A 24,279-nucleotide genomic window follows, 5' to 3' on the forward strand; every position below is an offset into this window, starting at 1 on the left:
ATTTTTTAGCGAGAAGAAGGAAAAAAAGGAGGGATCGCGAGTACTCCGTTGGCGAATGGATGATTGACTCGAGTTACATGAAACAATTATATTTCTGTTTCAACATGGACAGAGGTGTAGAACAACGAGACGATCGTTTCGAATAAATAATACTGTAAACGCGATACGTCGTGACTTTGTAACGATCGTGTCTGATCATCGGTGTATACGCGGCACGCAAGATTCGCGAGGTTTCCTGCGTAAGTTTCAGATGATTACTACAAATTTTCAATGGCAGAATAGAACGAAGAACGTTACATTACCAATAGGAAGTTCTATTGCAGAGGGCTACGGTACCCTTTCGTGCATTTGCGCGCATCGAAGAGCCACGTGTACGGTGGATGCGAGAGCAATCGTAACGTACGAGCTAGGTTCGTTACTCATTCGTTTAGTTCGTTGCATGCTTTCTCCGGCGTGCAGAACGAATACATATTACAATTCCAACTTACGATCGCTGATCGTCCCATTCCCATCTTTTCCTTCTTTTCCTCGTTTTTCCCCTTTCTTCTCTGTTTGGTAAACGATCATCACGTGCACGCAAACTCCCTCTGTCTTTCCCACTCATTCCATTTTTTTCGTCCATTTCTTCGGTCTCGCGACGAGACCATAATTCGAAAAGCCGACCTAGTTCCAATTTGGCACTCGGGAGTATTTAAATAACATGAATACGCGTTCAACCATTAGAGATCACAGTGTCCCAGCAACGGGTTTCCCATGACCACGATTCGTACGATCCTGGATTGACTTCCGTCGTTCGACTGGGACTGTAACGGGAAATTGTCAAACAAAGATTTCTCGGGTATCGGAATCAAAATCGGAGTTGGAGTCGAAGTCGGTGTTGGAATCGGAATTGGAATCGGAGTTGGAATCAGAATCGGAGTCGGAGTCCAAGTCCCAGAAGAAGGAAGAATAGAAAACGTTGTCGTGGTCGCCGATGGCTGCGAGGAGTCCGTGCGATAGGTCTGTAGGGCGTTATGGGTTGGCGCGGGCTGCTATGGAGCCTGTCGTCGGCAGTCACAGCTTCAGTTCGTTCGCTATCTTGCTGGCAATATTTTTAAAACCAATCGAGGTGCCTGAGATGCGTTTGAAACGTACGCCGTTCAGCGAAAGTCGTGGCAGTTTACAAACTTCGATTTCCCATTGTACTTGACTGTCTGTCGCCGCGTCGCCGTGCGCGCACAGCAGCAGGAAGCTTTTACGCATGGCGTCCAGTACCTAAAGCGATCGACAAACCGTTAGTAAACAATTTACTTGCTCTCCTTTCGCGTATCTTTCAGAGCGTAGACTTTGATCGGACAAGTTTCGTTACGATCAGTTCGCCGCGTATCGGTACTTGTCGAAAGAAAAAGGAACGCAAAGCTTTTACGATGGTTTTAGAGCAATACCTTTCGAATTTCGGACATGATTTCATTCGGATCTCGACTACTGGTGGTTTTCATACTCCAAGTGAATCGTAGACTGCGTGGTTTAACCTGCTCATCGTTAGTGGTTGCTCCGCTGTAACAAAAGAATGTTTTAAATCCGCACATTCGAGCAACACGCCGAACATGCGACAGACGTATTCACTAGCATCGTATTCGATTCTACCGTATCGGTGTCGGTATTGGTATTGGTATCGGTATCGGTATCGGTATCGGTCTGTGTGCCTTCGTAGTCGTGTACACTAGGTTTATTTAGCAAGCTGTTGATGATAATCGATGATTTGAAGGGTGCAATGTAAAACGTGAAATGTCACATACATGCATAGGTACGTGCAATTTGTGCCGCATACACACGGAGAAATTTGCAGGAAAGTCTTAATCCTGGGGACTGTTAGTTGTGGAAAAATGTTCGTAATATCGCGATAAATATATGTATGTATATAGATATACATATATATATACACACACACACACACACGATCCTACGCATCCGTAGAAATAATCTCACACTACCTCCTCGAAAACGTTTCATGGTTTATATCTCTGTCGCGATGTAATCCAAGTGGTTACGTACATCACCCGTTAGAAGAAAACGTTGGAAAAGCCGTAAAAAACGGGGGAAACACGAAGCATATGTAAAAGCGAGTGCGTCGCATTTATGCAGTCGTGGCAGAAACTTGTTACGATAATCCCGATGATCCATGAACGCGTGATCTTTTGCTTTCCGTTGTTTCTTCGATAAAACGAACAATTTCTTGATTATCGTCGTCGTCGTCGTCGTTGTCGTCGATATTGCATTGGTATACTATGTATCCGTATTGTATCGTTCTTCGCTCGTTGAACATTTTGCGAGTTTCGCTTTGCAGAAACAGACGTACATGGTCGTTACTTGGTACTGTCGTTTAGCGATCCGAAGCGTCCAAAAATACATGGTTAAAGGTTACAAGAATTCAAAGAGAACGTACGCAAAATTTAACGTGTAGGTACGCAAGAAAGTAATGAAAAAAAAAAAAAAAAAAAAAAAAAAAAAAAAAAAAAGAAAAAAAAAAAAAAAAAAAAAAAAAAAAAAAAAAAAGTATAACGAATGAGAAAAAGAAATGTAACGAAAGAACAGAACGGAGGAGCAGAATGAGAAATTAGAGCGCATGGATCGTGGTATTATGGTATGCAGCAACGTACCTCACTACTGGGTGCTTGGGGGGTACGGATGGGTCCGTGGGGCTGAAATAACAAAACAAAGGCAGTTGCTAACAAACACTAAACATGATAAATCATCGAATTAAATTGAATTTATACGTGTAACCACCACCATTCTATCACCATTGCACACCTATTGCGAAACCGTAAACAATTACGGTTACGATGGAACACGAGGTTGTACAGCGGCAGCGATTGCGATTACGATTACGATTACAATTACGAATACAAGGACAAGACGTGATAGTTTGTGAAAGTTTCATAAAACGATCGTTACACTCGATTCATCGATTCGATCCTAAACAAAAAGACGAAGGTTAGCGTTTACAGGGAGACATTTCGGGATAAGCGCTTTGGCAATCGCCCTACCTGACGCGCGAGTATTACGACCGAGAGAAATATTCGCGTGACATATCTATCGTACGAAAGAAACCAGTCCATGACACACATGTACGGAGAACGCATGCACGAATAAAGCGAACATTCCACAAAATACGTCGCCGCGTGACGGGTAGGTCGCAGCACAGAATTTAACTCGCATTATTTCTAATGCATTTCTTTCCACCAAATGCGTTACAGCATAACAAATGCGATGCGTTATTATGCTGAGCCAAACGCGGCAAAATAATTTCTTCGTATCTATTTTGAACTGTTCCTCCTTCTTCTTCTTAATTGTTTTCAACATTCACGTATGTGCAATACTGTGATCCCTCGATCCGTTGTGCGGTGACGCTTTTGGTGGGATCTCCGATTAACGCGTGAAACGGTTTACCTTCTCGCTCGAGAAAACCACTTCTTTTCGATAGAGGATTCAGAAATAAATTGATACCACATATACAAGACAGTTTCAACATGTTTATTAATACGAAATTATTACTATTATTGCTTCTTAAAATTACTTTAAATAATATTTCTATTCTGTTTTCTACGTGCTATTTACTGCCCTCCAGTTCGTAAGAATTCAAGGCAGACGCTGTCCAAGGTGATATTCCATCGATCGATTGTGACTCTCTCTCTCTCTCTCTCTCTCTCGCTGCGAAATGTTCACTGTCGCGAAACAAAAATCAAGAAAGTAGAAAAACGGTGTTGGAAACGCGTGGACGGGCGTAGCATTGGAGCGCAGCAAACGGCGTTAAACAATTTACAAATGCGCTATCGTCATATACGTAGTAGCGTATATCTTTTCCTTGTCCGTTTTCTGTGTTCTCTTTCTCCGGTTAGTTCGCTTGGACACGGTTTTATAGGGGATCGGACGAGCGGCATCGAAGTCGCTTGTCATTTCTACGCTTCTTTCTCGTTTGTTGGAGCGTGAGGTGCGCGTTAAAACGTTAGTTGTTTATTAGCTGCGCGCGGCATCCGTAATCTCACGCGCATTTTCTTCGGCATTTTTCACGTGCTTGTTCTCGTTCTTGTTCTTGTGTCTTAGACTAGTCTTGTACTCTACGCCGATCCGCCGCGTTCACGCATCCTTCCTATCTCGTCGCCGAGTAAAGGGAATTAGGGAGTGGGATAGGTGAGGTAATATGTCTTTTGGTAAGAAAACGACGCGTTTTAGAACGATATATGTACCTATATATGTATGTATGTATGTACGTATCTATGTATGAATGCTGCATGTATGTATGTATGTATGTATGTATGTATGTGTGTGTGTGTATGCTTCGCAACGTGTCGGAGAGAATCGATTACAAAGAAAATCCTACGATCGACGATCATCCTGATAAATTAGATCGTTATAAACGAACGCGGAAACCAGAGAGATCCGTATCACGGTGCAGTTGGAAATAAATCGTCGATATAAGGTGCGTGCGCTCGCGCTTATTCGTCTCTCCGCGTTACAAAATTTTTCCCGGGTTCCGCATCTCTTTCTTATAAATAATAATTAGATGGACAATTATTTTATTGATTCGGCGCATTGCATGCTCTCTACGCACCGACCGGATGGATCATCATCGTTCTACGCTACGTTTTCGCCGTTATTCTTCAGAAAACTATGATGATTCGGCGACGTCGTCTTTTCTCGTTCCATAGTTTAGGAAAATAGCATTTGCGCGTGAAATATATGTACAATATCAAAAAGAGGAAGGCACGTAGTTTCGATAACGGGTTCTCCGGTCTCGTGCAAGATTCGAGTCCGTTCGGACGAAAGATTGATCGTGAGCTACCAATGTACCAATACTCGCGCATCCTACTGGGTATTACGCATCAGCATCGCTACTAACGGTAAGAAGACAATGCTGTTTCCTTAACGTTTCCCGCAGGTCGTCGTTAATCTTTCCGTATTCCTCACGGAACAAACCGCTATCTACGAAGCAACCGATCGAGACGAAAATTATCGCGAGTTCGTCGAACGTGTCGACAAAATTACTTGCCTCCATTTTATCGCGCGGTTGTACGTTTCCCTCGCTTCAATTTCTCGAACGGAACGCGAAACCCCATGTAAAGTGCACGTCGCCTCGCGATTACCATCGAAACTCATACACGATTTCTCTGTTAGGCTGTATTCCTATCGTTCGATCGGTACAATACGAATCGAGATTCCATGCAATAGATACAGAGAGGAACACGTGTGACGGACATGAATCGTTCGCAGCCGTCGTCAGTCACTTGATTCACCGGTCGAGCTTAGCTTCGCGACAAACTGAACGGAAATCGACCGATACGCGTCGTAATACGCTAATCATTGCAATTAATTAGGACGCTGTTATGAAAACGTTGCTCGCGTTTTGGTTCAGTTTTCAAGCGATATCGATGACCAGGCAAATCGAGAAAAAAGAGAGAGAGTATCTCGGCAAACAAGATGCATAATACAAAAGAAACCGGGACAATACGTGTTTCCGTCGCGAGACAATTTGCTAATTCTTCTGGGTAACTTCCTGGTATGATACATACGCGTAACGTGACAAGCCCGACGAAAGATGAATCAGTTTGGACAGACGAACGACGCGAACGAGAGAACGAAGTGAAATACGTTGTACCACGTACAGTTAATTATTTCTCGTGGGGATTCAGCATCCGCGAACGAAAGTTTATATCGTTTTCATCGATTCGTCTTCACGACGAGCAACCAAACGACAGAAAAGTAGAATCGGATCACCTTGTTCGCCGACTCGTTAAATGCAAGAAAACCAAGGAACTTTGTATGGTATACAATGTTGAGAAACACGCGTTAAACGATAAATGACGTAGACCGCGTGTAGTCCGACAACGGTATCGATTCTCCGAAAGTTCGTTCGTCCACGCGGTTCATCGCACGTTCGACGAACGTTCAGCGTCTTTCGGCGTTTCGATTAGCGTCGAACGTGTTACACATGCGTCTGCGTCTGCGTTGCGGGACTGTACACAAAATGCTCGGCGATTCAAAATACTGCGGCCATATAGAGTAATGTATTTACATAAAGTACACTCATATGTATATCGCGATAAACATGCGTATTCGCGGAAATAAATGTATTCTCGAGCGAACGAGAGAATGATAATGATTGGATGATGGTCCGTCGTTACCGTGTAAAAGAACGAGTTCGCTATCGATGTGAAAATCGGCCGTAACACCAAACGCAAATTCTATATTTTTCCGGTACAAGGAATTTATGCTGGATATCAATAAAAAAAAAAACAAAAAAAAAAGGAAAGAAAAACAAACAAAACAAATGAAGAATGACGGAAAAAAGGTGAAACGAGTAGCCGGTGTTTGCTCGATGTTTCGACGTTGCGTATCGTAATGGCGCAAAACAAAAAAGTAAATTCAACGAAAAGTAGTTCGTATCCGTATGGACGTCGACGGATGGCGACAAACGGTACCGAACGAACATTGAACCGAGAACTTTTGCTCGATTCATGGGGAACTGAGGTTGACTTTGTTAAATGCAAGCAAGCATCATTGTTATCCAACATACTTTCCTGGGATCGTAAGAATATGGTATCACAAAGCGATAACGTTATGTTATATTTTCATCGTAATCCTACTTAATAGTGTTAACAAACAGAAAGTGAGGGAAAGTAGAGGCAGAAAAAATGGAGAGACAAGGAGGGAGGGGGGGGGCAGAGGGAGAATACGCTATGTAGGAAGTCACGGCTGGCCACTCAATCGGGCTTTAATTATGTTGTCAGTAAAGCGGTTGTATATTTTGCCGCTGCTCGATATTTGACGTGCGGCTCGCTCTCATTTCGGCTCGAGGGAAACAAGGCGAGTCTCGACTCTTCACTTAGAAAACCTGTTAATGTACGAATGAATAATGTATATGTGCTCCATTGTCTTTGAAAAATCGATGGTGTTACGTTCTGTTAGTACCATTTTACCACATTTCCTCTATCATACGGAATTCGCGTGCACGATCGCGTGCGTATTCACGACGATGGAAACCGGCGCGGCGTTCACGATGGACTTCTGACGTCGCGATCATTCGGACCGTGAACAATTGAAACGAGTGTGTTGCATTCGGGGCGACGCGGCGCGACATTAGTCGAAGGAGAGTCAAGCGAAAAGAAACGTAAGTCTGATCACGAGTTGCAGAAATCGAGGAAAATATCGTGAGGGAGACAGCTTTCGTTATATACGAGGAGATATTCGAACGAGGCGTAAGATGAACTGGATCCTAGATCGAAAGCGATCGACGACGCGCGCTCGTTCTTACTCCGAGGAAAGGACAAAACGAAGCCCGCGGATACCAACTGCGTACGAATACGTATACGTATAAAAATATAAAGAAGATTGGGTATCCTCTGTAGTATACATACATACGTGTATATTTAGACGAGTGGCTTATAAACGCGCGTTTCTCGTACGTACACGTAGTATAGAGTTGGCAGGTTGAGGCTGGGAAAGGCACGAATTCGAGTAGTATACTGCATACGCGTATCTAATCGCATAAGGCGTTATTTTGTATCTTGTCGCGCGTCAGGATGACACACATTCGTAAATTTGCACCGATGCGATTGCGATCGCAACTCGCGGCTATGAACGCGAGGAGACCGTATTTACCTATACATATGTATAGGTAATCCGAGTATCCGAGGTTGCCGCGAATATTCGGGGATACGGAAGGACCGACCGATTCGATCCGATTGAATTCGATTCGATTCGATTCTCGAGCTTCCACGTCGCCGGTACATGCCACAGAATAACGGAGGCAAATCTCGTTTCTTTTGGTTCTTTTGGTTCTTTCTCCGACGCATCTCGATATCCGTTGATCATCGGGGGCAGGTCCGACAACGCGCACACGATATTCGCCTTCCTTCGAGAGACGGATCGCAAGATTGCGTTAGATGCGCTCGTCGGAACTCGAACGAAGCCAAGCTTAATCGGTTCACGTCCTGTAGCATAGAATAACACACACACACACACCGGTATATAATTAGACCAAGTGTCAAGAATGAAACGATGCACCAATGGCTATGCTGTTGTCAGACCTGTATCAACGATGAGTCCAGTGACCATATCGTGAAAGTGCGCGCGTCGTTGACGCCGAAACGAATATAATACTCTCCCTCCCGTTATTCCGTGGCAGTTGCGTGATCGCGCGCGATCGGCGCGGCGGTTCCAATCGCTTCAAACTCTCGAAGAGTTTTCTTTGTTTTATAAATATATAAGTACGCGTTCGATGGAAATCACGCGTCGCGCGTCGTCGCTCTTTCAATCGTCGTTTTTTCCTCGGCAATATCGACAAGTTCGGCAAGTCCCATATGGATATATGTGTATATAGAATACAGAGTAGGTATACGTGTGTATATAGAGTAGGTAATATAATAGATCTCAAGGATATGCCTCGGCTACGTTCAAGTCAAGTCACAGGGATGCACAATGAGTATGCGAGGTGGCTCAAACTCGGCCAAGCCAGTATCGCTTTCGTCGACGAATTCGAACGGCTTGTTCCGCTGTTGTCTCTCCCCGTTTCTCGAGAACAGGACGAAACGTTCGCCGACAATGGATACGGAACGGGAGTGCGATGCGATGCGATGCGATGCGATGCAATACGATGCGTTGCGATGCGATGCGATGCGATGCGGTGCAGTTGTTTCTGCTCCTCGTTCGAAACGTTCCGGCTAAACGATAGGTTATATGGAAACCCGGTAGAGAGCGAACGATACATGGGACGAGAAACAAGAAAGAAAAATAACACGCGAATGAAACGAAAAAGACGATCGAACGAACGCGTTCCGCTCCAGAATCGAGGATGCGTAATTGTCGCGTAAAAAATATGCATTTGAAAGACCGCTTGAAAAATGTTCCCCGGACAAGCTACGTGTGTTTCGTGGCTTTCACAGATAATGGTCGCTGCTGGCTCATCGGACTGTCGGCCGATCGTGTCGCACAGATTTTAATTTTTCTTTTACAACGTAAGTGTTCACAAAAGTGTGTATAACACGACATATAGAAAACGTATGTCATATGATTATCCAATCTTTTAGAAGTACATAGTCATTGTGCATCCTTAAAACAATAGAATCGTCGTATCGCATGCAAACGACAGGTTCGACTGGTTTAAACGATCTCGGAACGCATATAAACGCAGTCCAAGAAGTCGTTCGTTTTGTCGGATCGATTGATACGCATGCATCGAGGGCCCACTGCAAAAGCTGTCGTGTCGCAAAAGGTCGACGATTCGAACGACCGGTTACGCGATAAAAACTAAACGATCGAATCGATTTTCGAAAAAGTTTTACCTCTCTATACTCGTGATCGTAAGGCGAAGCCGAAAAGGCGAATCGTTTGATTCGCGGAAAACATAGTTGGCTTATGTTTCGGTCGTAAGATGCTACACGAACGTATATTTGCGGACGAACAGTGGTACTTTACAGTGGTACGTGTACTAGCATGCTGTCGAATGTCGAAAAATGACTATTCGAAATACGTCGATTGAACTGAGAAAACTTACCGTTTGGAGAACCTCGAGGATAATTTGGAGAAAAAGGACGGTCTCGCTAGCGGGCTAATTGCATTGGTGTCCTGCGTGTGAGTGTGACCCTGGAAAGTCCATGAAAAGACACACGTATAATATACGATCCTGTATATCAACAACAATAACTAGTAATACTAGTAGTAATAATAATAATAATAATAATAATAACAACAACTAGTAAATAAGTATAATAATACTAATAATAATAGTAATAGTAATAGTAATAATAATAATAATTATAATATATGTATAGTTATTCGTATACAAGATAATCGTCGTAATCGTTGTATGGAATACGACGGATATCATTATACATCGATATTTTGGAGTACTAACCTGACTATAATTTCGCTGAGCTCTATTCTGGCCAGAGTGGAACGTACTACGACTTGGGACATTTCGAGGAAATGCTGGTGTTGTAGGTGTTGCCAGTCTGTTACTTGGAGACACACCCAGGCTAATTGGAAATAGTTTTTCATTCATTATATTAAATTTGTTCGTCGCTATCTTAAATATAGAAAAATAAAGAGAAAAGAAGAAGGAGGGAACAATAGTAACTACGCATGATAATTGCCTTTTCCGTGTAGATTCTCCGATAGAGCATTTGATAGTGCGTGAAATACGGAAGGCCGTTTGCCTTCGTTCCGTACGGAGTTTCGTTAAGGAACCAGCAAGTGTCAAGATGCAAAATAAAAAGAAACTAGGACAGGGAAGAATAAAAAGTGCTGACTGGCCACGCGCGGCAGCGCGTTTATTTTACGAGAGAACGTTTAGAAATGCACAAGCGATGGTAGGCACATATGTATATCTAATAATCTTCTGTACGTGTTACATAGCAAGCGTTCGATGGTTTCGGCTAGGAAAGCAGAATTTTAAATAAATTTCTCTTCGCCGACGAATGTATCGATCGACGGTTAAGTAAAATTCATGTACCGACACAATCCATTTGTTTGCACATGCTCCGCCGACTAAAATCGAGTCAGTCTGCTTTAGCGACGCAAGGTGAGAGACAATGCTGTATGTATCGCTGATCGACGCGATAAACTAGACGATTCACGGATAAGCCCGTACGACGATAAATCGGCAACCTTATCGTCGGGTGTCGTGCAAAAATGAAAAACATACATATGTTTCTACTTAGAACCCATTGATTAGCCTATTCGATACATGGTGTACTACCGTCGTTACCATACCAGTTAGTACAGAAATAGAAAAAAGAAACTAACAGAAGCGATTTGTTACACAGATTGCATTAAATTCTGAATATGTACAATCACTGAACAATGCGCTACGGTTTACATGCGATTACTAAACGATCGCAACTAAATTACGATTAAATTGCTTTGCGTCTAATGTTATGTATAATAGTAAGTTTTATGGTCGTTTTACAAACAAGTCCGATGAAGAATATGAAACTGCTTTCGCGCAGGAAACGCGATTCCAGTTCGAAACTGATGTACGAGAAACAATAGGTATATTTACGTGTTGTAGGAGAAAAAACGAAAGAAAAGAAATAGAACCAAAGCCGATGACGAGAACAAAAAAATTAACGATAGCAATCATGCGAGTTACATACGAAATCAAGAAAAGTTCAATGGAATTACGAATCAGTGACCAGAAACTGTCCTAGAGAACCTACGAGAGCAATTGTTCGCGAAGAAGCTGTCTCCTCGGAAAAGTCGATGTAGATAGATTTTGTCTAGGTATTGCAATCGGTTCGCCGTGACGAACTATTATTTGAAACGCACATGGACGGAATACTCTATTAGTTACCCTAAGAAAGTTTGTGGCCCAAGAGGAAAGTAAAGAAACGTATGAACGGACGAAGAAACAAACTAACGAACGAACGAACGAACGAACGAACGAACGAACGAACGAACGAACGTAAAGAAATATATTCCGTTATATTTCGTGGTGTGGGGTGCTCCAATAGTCTAACGTGGAATTCTAACGCGAACGTGTTTCGCGTTTTGGCGATCCGCGTACAGAAAGGACACGGCGTTATTGTTCTCTTTGCGACGAAGTTTACGGTGTCTCGATGATGGAAACGGGCCAGAAATGCGAAAAATGCGAGAAGGCCAAGGAGGAACGGCGAATCGGAGAAGATGGAAAGGGTGGCGGCGATTTGTTTGAACGTTCCCCGCGGATTACACGTTAGACCGTTGGTACATTTGTTCTAGTGGAGGAATGTACACAGGGTTGGCTGATAAGGCTTAGGGGACCTGTACCTCTGTCTAAGAGGGTCAGCAGTGGCGAGTAGGGAGTTGTGGGCGTTGCGTGGTTGAGGGTCCAGTAGTGAATGGTCGCTGGGGGGTACGCCACTCGAGGATCGGTGACCTGCGCTGATGCTCGCAGACTTGGTGTGACCCCGTGTCGGTCTAGTGCCCTCGCCCATGCTGCGCACAAAACTAGTCAACCTGATTGCCTGATCCGGCCCCGTCGTTTCTACCATTTACATAATACAGCTTCGATCGCTCCCGTCGAACGAAGCGCGATAGTTTCTGAGAGAAGAAACGAAACCACTCGTTCTCGCGACTCGCGATTTTCATCGACCCCGGTAAACCATTTCGTGGACCGACTATAGTCTCTATCTTATGTTACTGGTCATTTAGTTCTCCTTTAGTTTTCATTTAGTTCGCAAGCATCGTTCCACGCTGCTTTCGCGGGTGACCGAGTGCAATCCAACGTAAGAACAGTAGACGAATGGAAACGCGAGCGAAACAGAATTTTCCCCGAAAATCAATACCATAGGAACACGGGGGAGATGTATCGCGGGGAGCCAAGGAAGGTTCGATGTAAACGAAAATACTGTCCTGTACTGCGAACAACTTGAGCTCGCGGATACGCAACGAGTCGAGAGGAACAGAATACGACTAAATGCTAAAATATATGAATGATACATGTATGATGATGTCGATGGTTGTTTCGATACGCGTACGCTTGTAAATCTAGATTTACGTTTGTACAGACAGAGTAGTAAAGTAGTTATGTGAATGTAACTGTGACTCGGTACGAATTTTAGCAAGCAAACTGTATGTGTAAGTATACACGTTCAATTAGACTATCTGTTCGGTTAACATCTGTCAAGCCGTAAAAAAAGTGGTTTGAAACGAACGACTGGCAGGCAGCAGCCAACATGCTAGAGCAACAAAACAAACAAATCAATTCCCCGGGGCTTAACGACAGATTATTCTTCTTGTTATTGCTACGTATAGTCGGATCGTGGTGAAAACAACGTTCGTTTACACTGGTTTAGTATACTTAACGCGCGAACAATCGATCGCCTATGGTTAGTTGGTACAATTAAGATTGTTGTTTAGTCGACAAGAAACTGTAAAGTAACCAATTACGAATCGAACTTTTTTTACCGCGCGTATCGAGTGCAAGAGACGAGGAGCACGATTCGATAGCGTAGACACTGGATCTCGCACGCGTTTATACATTACGAGCAATTATGCCAGCTAGTATAAATCACTACACCACGCACACACGCGCGTATGCACGCACGACAGTTGTATGGCATCGTACTCGTTTCGATCTTGTGGAACCAGTGTCTACGCACGACACGCGACTTCTTCAATTTCTCGTCTCGATGGAATCGAAACGCTTTCTATCGGCATATGCGAAGCAGAGAAATAATTGGATATCACTATACCTGGGTGCATCGTTGGTTCGTTCTGTAGACGAGGAGGACGTTTTCGCTTGATCATAGGAGATGGTGCTACGTCGACCAACAGAACCAGGGGCAGGCGAGGTGAGAGGCCGACCACCACCTGCCCCTGTATTCATCGTGTTGCTTTTGCCTGCCCATCCCCTACCACCGGGACTTGTACCCACGCCTAGAATGAACATTGTCACTGCAAGCCTCATTAGATATAGTTCAACACAAAACAAAGCAGCGTACTTTAAATTATAACACAGGCGATGGCAACGAGACAGTGTCGGAATCGACAAAAAAAAACAAAAAAAAAAACAAAAAAAGGAAACATTTTCGAATCGAACAACGTCTGATCTGCTTCTACAGGACAGCTGGAAAACCACTGGCGGTTTACGTAGTAGTCTCGAATCTAGAGACAAACCATGGGCTCCTCGAAGACACAACGAGTAGTCGCGTGTCACGCGACGAAGGAACGCGAGAAGAAGCAGATACGACGCTGAACGTATACGCGTGTACGATACTAGATAACAAAGGACACTGTGGCTTCGGTTGAACGGGAGTGCGAACGGCGTCATCGCGAAGCTCCGCTCTGGATTCCGACATAACCGACAAACAACGATACACGTCTCGATCCAGGAACGGGCGTTAACGATGTGTGCATGGTACTGCACAGGGACTTCGGGGAGGATCAAGGAACGTACAACCGAATCAACGGCACATCGGAAAAGGAATGTTACACAGTACGGAGAGTCGGATAGATTCAGGGGAGTGGAACACGCAGCAACCTTCTTCAAAGCAGTTACGTATAAATTTGCTAAGCTTTAAAGTACAACGAACGACATTGCAAACGATCGGCTGAGAAAGATCGTGGTAATTGTAACGAAAACTATGGGACATCGAAGAGAACTCACTGGTGTCTAGTTGCCCTGGACTGTTTTTCGGAGCGGAAGGTCGGCTCGCGGAAACACGAGCACTGTTTTCCTTGATTGTAGCTGCGTCCACGGTGTTTTGCCGTTTAAAATTACTACCGCCGCTTCCTCCGGTCACCGTTCCTCCGGTTGTTGCAGTCGAGTGATTATAATTTAACGCGTTTCCTGGAGTCTGCGAACCACCTGTCGAGATAAAGGAACATATAAACACGGTTTCACACCGGACGAACGTACGTACTACTATACAGGGATCGTGTGCATCGCATGACTGCGAGTACGATTATTTTTGTATCGACAATCGTTGTCAGTAGGCAGGACGTTGGCGGCATGGTTCAATGTCGAATCGGCTGAACGGTCGACCGACGAGCACATTTTCGTCCCTTATATAAATATTAGGAACGTTCGGCTCGGATTCGTTGAATCCGTCGTTGTCGTCGTCGTCGTCGCCGCCGTTGTCGTTGTCGTATCGCGAACGGCAGTATCGTAATAGAGAAGACTTATTGGATTCACTTACGAAGCGTTTCAAGACCGGACGAAACCCGTCTACTGGGTTTTGGATTGCTAGCGGAACTACTTCTGTGAACACCCCTGTGCGATGGACTCTGCACGGCACCACCCGTGCCTCCTCCGGTTCCTCCTCCTCCACCACCGCCCGAGCCAGCTTGCGGCGGAATGTTGCGCAGCGACAATGAACTGCCTGACCGCGAACCGTCCGATTCCGGCTGCGAAGCGACACGATTCGATTAGTAATCGGTTCCAGGCCAGCTACACCATGCGTTCTTTTAACGGAACTCGATACAACCCATATCCCGCCCATTTCATTTCGTTTCGTTTTCCTTTTAGTTCGCTACTCACATCGGTGGTCTTCCTTCCCAAGAGTAAGTACGTGGCAAACACGTCATCGTACTTGGCCTGCTCCAACGAGTCTTCTATTTCACTTCTCGTGTATCCCATACTAGCCAGGGCCTCTAAAACAAACAGGCGTAGCGGCATAGTCACAACCACTAAGAGTGTCGGTACAACGAACATCAACGCGACAAATTGAAAGCAAACCGCTTCTCTGCTAGAGATAATTCCTTTTGCTCGCTACTAGTCGATTCGTGATCGAATCGATATACTGAACGGCGCACCGTATGCGTTTGGAAGGTAAACTAAGATTTTAAGAAAAAGCTTTAGTTTAATTCGCTGTGCAGAAAAGTATGTAATCGGAGACATCTTTTGCTAAACAGATTTACGATATACATAGTCTCGTCGAGAGGCTTTCCGTTCACGATTGTTCGTCGACTTTGAACGAAGAAGCAAGAGGTGTCTTCGAGAACTTAAGGGCTCGGAATTCGAGAAATATTCGATTACGACCACCGTAGAGCGAGCGCAGTAACTTTTATATTTATTATTTTCGTACCAAGGCACATTTTGCGTCGCGAAAGTAAGATAACCAAAAAGTCACTCGATTCGTCGGGTGGTCGTAAACGAAACGACTATGCATGATTACATAAAAACAATAAGTAGTAGTAGTAGTAGTAGTAGTAGTAGTAGTAGTAGTAGTAGTAGTAGTAGTAGTAGTAGTAGTAGTAGTAGTAGTAGTAATAGTAATAGTAATAATAGTAGTAGTAGTAAGTAAGTGTTATGTACATACTGGCAGACTCACCTATCCTCTTGTGGTCTTTATAATCGGGCTCGGGTTCTAAGTACGGTTTAAGTTCGTCGTCGTCGTATCCCATGTTCATCCATTTGTCTTTCATTATAGTCTAGAAAGGTACAGAGAGAAAGAGAGAGAGAGAGTAAAGAGGAATGTGAAACGGAGCGATTAAGAGCACGCTCGTGAATCATTTAGGTGGAACGCTTAACGAAACTCGTCGTTACGTACCTCTAAGGAGGCTCGTTTCGTCGGGTTCAGCACCAGAAACTTTTTCAGTAGATTCTCGCAATCGGTAGACATGTAAAACGGAATTCGATATTTTCCTCTCAATACCCTTTCCCTTAATTCTCTTAAAGTCGAGCCGTCGAAGGGTAACGAGCCGGACACCAGGGTATACAATATCACACCCAACGACCAGACATCCACTTCGGGACCGTCGTATTTTTTACCTGTCGACGATGACACAAGAGAAGAAAAAAAAAAGGCGGTTGTCAATGATGCACGATCCGAAACCGAGTAATCTAAAAGACGCGTGTTCACGTACCCTGAAAGAGTTCGGGTGCCGCGTAGGGAGGCGATCCGCAAAAGGTGTCCAACTTGTTGCCAGGTGTGAATTCGTTGCTGAAACCAAAATCGGCGATCTTGATGTTCATTTCGCTGTCGAGCAGCAGATTTTCAGCTTTCAAGTCCCTGTGGATAATCTTTTTTTGGTGGCAGTATTGCACAGCAGACACGATCTGCCTGAACTTTGCTCTGGCCTCTTTTTCCTTCATTCGACCGTGCAACACCAAGTAGTCGAACACCTCGCCACCGCTGGCGTATTCCATAACCAGGTACAGTGTCTTCTCAGTCTCGATCACTTGGAAAAGCTTGACTATGTTCGGATGGTCGAGCATCTTCATTATCCTAACCTCTCGGAATAACTGTAACGAAAATATGGTCGTTTAACGCGTGGCTGTCTAGCATCTTCTCGGGGACACACGATCGTATTCTTACATCATAGGAAACACGGTTCTTTCGGATCGGCTCACCTTTTGAAGGCTGTTGGGATTCAATTGAGTCTTGTCGATAATTTTGATAGCCACCTCTTTCCCGGTGGGCACGTGTTTGGCAAGTTTCACTTTGGCAAAGTTACCCTTGCCAATAGTTTTCAGTAATTTGTACTTGCCGATATGGGGCTCCTCCGATGTCCGACTCCTCGACGAGAGCCGACCGACGCTACTCGACACTCCCACGCCATCCCCTGTCTGCAACGAACAACATCAAAGAAAAGCTTTTAGTGACAGTCGAAGAGTGGACTGCACACAACGACGATACACGAGAAAAATACTTTACGCGGTCGTTGCCGCGTGAAAAACTGTCTGTTCGCGTGGTTAATAATTTACGTTTACGCCAACGTTTACGATCGCGCGATATCATAAATTAAAACCGATTGTTGTTTCTTCGTGATCTCTTTACTGATTGCTCGAAATTAGAAAACTTAAGAAGAACGCGCGACCATACACGACCTTTTCCAGGGACGAACGAACGATCGTCGATGGTATAATTTTATCTATCAGATACGGATCGTTTCGAAGGGATTGATATTACACAATAATCGTGGTGTAATGCGCGACATAAATTCACCGAGAACCCGAAATTTATGCTATTGCTTTCTACATTTTCTTCTTGATCTTGTTGCACCTTGCGAACTTCTCAAGGTCAGGCGATCTCAACGACGCGACCGGAAAGAAACGGAAACAGAAACGAAAGGAATCCTGAAGAACACGAGATTATAACGTTAGACAGACATAGTATTTCTGCGATTCTATTTTACCCGCGCGTGGCCACGAGTGACCATCTTGCAAGAGGTGGCAGCAGCAACTTTCGAGGCCGCCAGCTTGACTGATTCACCGATCGATCTCTTCGATGTCCCGAAAGATAGAGAAATCAGCGGGAAATCGGGAATATGTATCGGCAACGTCAAGGACGCGAGGAGGACGTGTCACTTCGTATGGTGGCGCATCTACACATCGGGAGATGCCGAAGATATACTTTCCGTGGAGACGGTTTGTCTACGCGATGCTAGCCTTAAATACGTAGGTATTTCGCGGCTACGAAGATAATGTTCGATCGCGTATGCTAACCAAATCGAGACGATTCCTTTCTTCGTCTATCGTCCGTTCTAGCCATGTCCGTTCTCGAACGGCATTGAAAATTCCACCGTGATTCGATAACATGTTTACATGAAGTTACGGTACAGATAATTACAGATATTTACAATCCTTTCGCGATAAGCGCGAGGGGCATTCAGGGGAAAAGAAAATCGATGGTTTGTCCTTTGCGGGAAACTCTCGTTTAAATTTCCACGCATTCATCGGATACACGAGTTCGTTGGGTCGACGATTACTATCTAGGGTTGCACGCGTCGAAAACTAGGCGTTGGTTTAGTACAGAACTTTTTTCCGAGACGGTACCGCGACACGTTCCTTTCGAACGGAAACGAAGAGGAGGAACGGCGAATCGAAAGAAAACTGCCTATCGAAAGAGAGACGACCGGACCGTCCCTTTACGCGATTCTTGACGAGTCTCTCCTCCTTTCGTTTGTACGCGTTCTTAGTGAGTTCGTGTGGTTGTCGAAACGAAAATAAAATATTGCATCGTTCACTATGCATCACTGGACACACGCACACACACACACACTGTACGTTGTGTTCGTCTCGACATCGACGGGTGTACGTTAAATTCGTACCCCCGAAACGTCAAGGAACGACACCGGGAAAGAGAGGGGGAGAGAGAGAGAGAGAGAGAGAGAGAGAGAGAGAGAGAGAGAGAGAGAGAGAGAAGCGGAACGATTCGTCGAAAGGGAGCAACCACGGAATCGATTCGCTTTTCGACGAGCGCGACACCCATTCCCCGCGTAGCACACTGGGATTGCGATTCGCGACGACGCGTCACCGTTACGTTTGCCGAACTGTTTAAACGGAACTATTTAAACGATAACTGAAAGACGGTTCGAGGAGCTCGAAGAAATCGATCGACAACTGAAACTGTCACTTCGGAGGCGTGCCGCAGGTGCATCCGACGTCGCTGATTCCGGCTGTTCTTGGTCTGTGGGTTAGGTCGACCGAGAGCCGAGCGAAGCGCATCCTCGTTGTTCGTGCAGGCCAACGAGTCGAGGAACCCGAATCGGAACCGGAATCCAAATGCGTATTCGAATTCGAAAGCGAACCGGAACGCGGTGTGAATCGCGTCGATACCGAACAAAGGAACACCGTAGAGGTTGGTCGTCGTCGCGGCCGTCCGACGACGACCGTGTCCCCGACGAGTCGAGCGAGCCGCCGCGCGAGTCACTCAGAAGAGTCCACACACAGCCGAGGGATGCGAAAGCGGAATCAATACGCGGTCCCACCACCCCCTGCCGCTGTCGCTGGAAACGTGGAAGCGGACCACCCTTGAAACCCTCGCTTCCCGAACCCTCCCTGTCTGCCTGCCTAGCCTGCCTAGTTGCCTGTCTGCTTGCTAGCTTGCTTCCCTGCCTGCTTGTTTGCTTGCATGTTAGCTTGCACGCCTGCTTACCACCTTCCCCGCGAATTACTCCGATGACGCGCCGAGCAACTTATACGCATGCGTTCAATATGTCGAGTAGGAACAGCCATCGTTACGTCGCCTGTATTCTCTCTTGCTCTCTCTACCTATCTTGGCATACCTGTCACCCCCGCAATTCCTCTACTCGTTCGGGGAGAGAATTGCTTACCCCCTTCTGTGCGCGATCGAAATCGAGTTTTCGCCCGGTCAGCTGATTGCATCGAATCACCGATATTCGCCGGCTAGGCGGCACGCGCGCTTCTCCTGCGAACTCGCTGTTATGCATAAAAAGCTGTTACGAGAGGAACCGGTACAAGTTTGACGTGAATTTTCGATAGTCGTGAAATCGATGCGTTTGTCGTTAGATTTCGAGACGATCTTGCATATCGCCTCGCTTTGAGAATTGTTCCATCAGACAGGTAATAAAAACGATTCGGTAGAGAACGACTTTTCCGTTCGTTCGAAACGAAAAACAGCCCGAGGTGGACGTATCGAAGGGTGAGGATTGAAGCGCGTAACGCGGAGGTGGTTAATCGACTTTGTCGCATCCGACATTCGTCGAGCGATATGTATTCGCACGGTGGTACGGGCGGGGAAGCCGTCCGTATTACTTTAGCTCAAACGGATGAGCCACAGACTGCGTATGGTGCGTAGCGTAGAGCGTGGTACGTCAACGGCAACACGAATGTGAACATGAACCGAGCTCGCGGATACGCGTTAACATCGCATTCGATTAGTCTACGAGGGAACAATGCGATCTCGATCAGTCGAACCTACTAAAACTCTTTTGCCAGACGATAAAAATCATGGCAGGTTGGTTATGACTACGATGTTTCGTTAAATTTTGAACCTGTTCTGTATCTGATTGCTTACGTTCCTCGAAGTCGTCCGAGGAACTCACCGCGCGAATTACAAGAGAGAATCGATCTTTTTCTCTTCTCGTTCACTCGTCACCGTCCGTCTTCCACGGAGAACAGTTTCTCGTTTGAAAAGGTTTACCTCGATTTAATCGTCATCCATTCTACGATATCTACCTCCTTTTCGTTTTGACCGGCCTTCCGCATGATGTCTGACAACGGCCTTACAGCACCACGGACCACATTGTTTTGCTGTTGTTGTTGTTGTTGCTGTTGCTGCTGCTGCTGATGGTGTCGTTGATCTTTCTTGGTGACGGTGGGGCGGGCTAATGCACGTGCTTGTTGTACCTTGGTGTGAGCTCGGAGAGGCATTTCCGTTTCCTGCCCTCGTCTAGTATCCGACGCTGTTCTCGATAATTTTGTCGCAGTCTTCTTCACCGTAATCCCAGCGTTTCCCGTTGAATTCCTCGTCGCATCTCCTCGATGCAACGCGGAGGCCCTTTTCGTTTTAATGTATCGTCATCACATTTGTTCTTTTTCCTTCCAACGAGTTTTACGAAATTTCGGTAGAGCGGAAGCGCGCGCGTCATCCTTTATCTTTTACCGTTTCGGAAAGAATGAAAAAAAGAAGAAGAAAAAACCAGACAAACGGAAGAAAACAAAAAGAAAGGAAATGAAAGTTCGAGACAATATTTCAACGCGATTAATTTCGAATTACCGAGTAATCGAAACGACTAAATGAAGTACTTAGAAAGAAGAAAAAAATAAATAAAAAACAGAAAGTAAAACAAGGAAATGAAAGTGAATGAACAGAAGTTTGTCATAGACGTAACAGCGTTTGCGATCGACCGTCGTTTTGTACGTTTGGAGGACTGAAAATTTACCCCTCGGCCTCGTCATCAGTCGTATTTCGAAGCAGATCCTCGTGTTCCCTGTATCGAAGCTGGATTTCCGGCTCGAAATCCGAGCTAGCTTCCAACAGACGCACTCTAGCTGCGAGGGTGTCCATTTCGATGGCCTTGACCTGCAGCTCCAATCTCTGGAGCATGTCCGTACTCTCTGCGGCGGGCGAATTACCTTTCCTTTGCTGCTGCTGCTGCTGCTGTTGCTCCAAGATGAAATCGAGGCTAATGGGAATTTTCGCGTCGTCCGAGGACATTGGAATCGGCTGCACGATCTTGGAATCCTTGAATGCCATCAATTTTTCCTGAAGACTGGTATCCAATGCGAAATTGACCGGAGGAACAATCTTTCCGGCGACGATCGGACCGATTCCAACGGTGACGCCGGGGCTTGTAGAACCGTCGACGTTCCTCGAACGAGGGCTCGGCGAATTCTTTTTTTCCACGACCCTCAGACCGCGATCTCCTTCTACCAATTCCCACTGTTTCAGATTGTCCTGCGCCGAATGAGGAGCAACGAACCTTCCGGACAATCTTGGACTGAACGATTCCTTGTTTTGTCGGGGCGTCGACGATTGCTGACGCTGACTGTTCGCCGCCGCCGTCGCCGTTGTCTTCGCCTCGGTCGTTCCGAGGCTCTTTCGAGCGACTTGCGTTCGAATCGAACTTCTGCTCGGTTGCGTCCGAGAGAACGGGCTCCCCCGATTGTCCATGACCGTGACGATGACACGCTGTTTCCTCGGCGAATGCGGACAGGCCCCGCTTCTACGAGAAGGAAAAACTGCTGCCGGCGACTCCTCCGAGATTTATCCAAGCTTCGCCGGAACGTCGTCAGGAAGCTCTGCGAAAACGTTTCGTTCGCGGTGGACAATTCCTCAACATGGATTCACCGGCCGAGCGGATCGACGACGTTGACGGTGGGCTGGTGGGGCACTACTGGCTCGATTCGCTCGATTTCTGTTAGAAAAACATGCGTGCCTCGTTAAGGATCCTCTCGCCGACTCGTTGAACGACGATCCTCGTCGACGAACGGACTATTATCACTCTCAGCACATTCACATTTACCCGTTGACCCCCGGAATGAGAACGGGACTGAATTGCGATTCAGGCGCGACCGAATCTTGGTCGACACGGTTTTCTCCCATTGGCCACAATGACACAGAAAGATCGATAAGCAAAGAAAGCAGCGACGCGTACACGTAGGCACAGTCGATGGTAGATGGAAAAAGTGAAGCTTCGCTTGGTCGGGACGGAACGACGTGTCGGAAGGAAAGCGTTCGCGACGATCAACGTTTAAATAAGTATGTATACCTATATATGTATGTACGTATGTACTCGAGAGGCTTGCAAACTCTGTTGCGGAACTCGAACCAGCTGGACCGCGACGACCAGATGGCGGTTAGGTATGTATTCGGTGTATCGTCGTACGGAAGGTTAAGTTCAAACGCGTCGTCGACGTGTCGAGGTCGGCGCGAAAGCGGATCGACTCGCGTGTCTAATGGTTTCGGTATCGGAGCTACTCGAAGAATGGTCAACGAGACCGAATGATTTTCTGAAATAGCGTGATCATCGTTCTCCTAGAATTCCCAGAGAATCGGGAAATCCGTGGAAAAACGTGCGACGATATCGCGATGCGAGCGCATACGTCGAGCCGAACGATAAAGACATCTGCGCGCACGCGCGTTTTCGAGGCGTTGGTTTCACGACCGCCACTCGACGATTAAATTTTACTCGGCCGATTGTCGCGACACGCGGCAGAAGCGATCGATTTCGTCCACGGATCCTGATGGCTCGAACCCTCCAACTCGCTCGATCCTGATCCCGGAAAGCAGAATGATCACCGATATAGCGTCGAGGACGAGAGCTCCTCTCGTGTAATTTGGACAGAGTAGTCGTTCTCGCGAAGAACCTGCACGAATTACGATTTGTACGCGGCCGACGAAAGAACGCTGACAGGTCTCTCATTCGATGGAGATGTCGCGCGACGTACGAAGGACAATGACAAAGAGACAAAGACACAGACGGAGACGGGGAGAACGAGTAGCGAATGGTCCCGCGCGAACGCTCGGCTACGAACAACTGGGTCCATTTCCCTCGCAGCGATAAGCTCGCGGCCGGCCAACTCGACTTCGTCGGTCCGTTATCAGCTGTAGATGTAGATAAGCGATAACGTTTACCTAACTCGGCCGAGTTCCGGCGATCGCGTGCCCGTATAGAAAAGTTTCTGTCCCCCGAACGAGAACGAGGTGAAAGTCACGAGGGTCAGAGATGGAAAAATAGGAGAAAGAACAGCAATTGTGATCACCATGGTATCACGGCAACCATTCCGTGAATCGTCGGGATCCAGGATCGACGGGAAATTTCGGAGTATCGCGCTGACTAATTGTATGCTATCGCGTTTCAAGGTCAAAGACGCTCTTATATCTTCTTTGAAAATTTCTTTCGTCGCTTACGAAAAACAATCTTGACGAGCGTGCTGTAATCGCCGATAGGATAAGATACGCGGCTATCAGGAGCGTGTACGCATATACGTACACGCGTGCGCGTTCTCGTTCTCGTCGCCTCGACTCGGCTCGCGTCGCGTTACGTCGAGAGATCGAAGAGAAAGGAGAGTGCTGCGACCGAGAAGACGCGGCAAGTGATCCGTAATTAATCGCCGAGCGTGTGCTCTAGATTTCTCGATGAACGGAAATGTAAGATTCGCGTATACACGTTCACGCGTCGCGCACAGTCTCTCGGGGCTTATCGGTGATCGCGTTTGCCTTCGATGGAAGCAGCGCGACGTCATGCCAGTAGATTCTGTTCATCGTGTCGCGTTTAAAAATCAAACAGGTGGTCTACAAGGACAAATACGGAAAGAATAAGTTACGTTCAATCGAACGGTCGCGCGAACCTATGTAATCTCTTGCCGTTCTTTCGTTGTTGTTGCTGCTGCTGTTGTTCGGCGTTTCAAAGCCATTACAAAGATTAAGAATTCAACGAACTCGATCGAGTTCTTTAAGGTGGTTCCTTCATTTTCGAGATATTGCGTCGCGTATCGATCGATCGATGTATAGTTTGTCCAGCAAGCAGAGAATAGATGAATGCCTTAGCCTTCCTGTCCGCGTATATCAAAATTTAGATCTCGTCGAAGGCTTGGTCGAGAGCCGCGGTTCGAGTGTTTGCGCCGCA

The 24,279-nt window shown here is 46.1% G+C and overlaps 1 protein-coding gene across 9 annotated transcripts in view; it reads right to left on the bottom strand.

The window, feature by feature from the left end:
- Positions 1 to 791: 791 nt before the first annotated feature.
- LOC107189108 (serine/threonine-protein kinase MARK2-like) overlaps positions 792 to 24,279 on the bottom strand; it is a 47,701-nt gene continuing 24,213 nt past the window's right edge. For 4 of the 9 annotated variants that reach the window (XM_015577565.1, XM_015577566.1, XM_015577561.1 and 1 more), the window contains 14 exons: positions 16,814 to 17,029; positions 16,327 to 16,705; positions 16,011 to 16,231; positions 15,780 to 15,891; positions 14,999 to 15,111; positions 14,658 to 14,865; positions 14,126 to 14,326; positions 13,212 to 13,395; positions 11,785 to 11,952; positions 9,893 to 10,013; positions 9,533 to 9,621; positions 2,640 to 2,681; positions 1,425 to 1,536; positions 792 to 1,254 (listed from right to left, as the gene is read on the bottom strand). In XM_015577565.1, coding sequence (XP_015433051.1) covers positions 1,054 to 1,254; positions 1,425 to 1,536; positions 2,640 to 2,681; positions 9,533 to 9,621; positions 9,893 to 10,013; positions 11,785 to 11,952; positions 13,212 to 13,395; positions 14,126 to 14,326; positions 14,658 to 14,865; positions 14,999 to 15,111; positions 15,780 to 15,891; positions 16,011 to 16,231; positions 16,327 to 16,705; positions 16,814 to 17,029 — 2,367 coding nt within the window. In that variant the 3' untranslated portion in view covers positions 792 to 1,053. Of the gene's footprint in view, positions 1,255 to 1,424; positions 1,537 to 2,639; positions 2,682 to 6,696; positions 6,872 to 9,532; positions 9,622 to 9,892; positions 10,014 to 11,784; positions 11,953 to 13,211; positions 13,396 to 14,125; positions 14,327 to 14,657; positions 14,866 to 14,998; positions 15,112 to 15,779; positions 15,892 to 16,010; positions 16,232 to 16,326; positions 16,706 to 16,813; positions 17,030 to 17,598; positions 17,652 to 24,279 lie in introns of those variants that run through there. The other 5 variants (XM_015577568.1, XM_015577562.1, XM_015577564.1 and 2 more) reach the window with 5 other exon arrangements.

This window comes from Dufourea novaeangliae, unplaced genomic scaffold (assembly GCF_001272555.1).
Source record: "Dufourea novaeangliae isolate 0120121106 unplaced genomic scaffold, ASM127255v1 scaffold125, whole genome shotgun sequence".
Classification (NCBI taxonomy): domain Eukaryota; kingdom Metazoa; phylum Arthropoda; class Insecta; order Hymenoptera; family Halictidae; genus Dufourea; species Dufourea novaeangliae.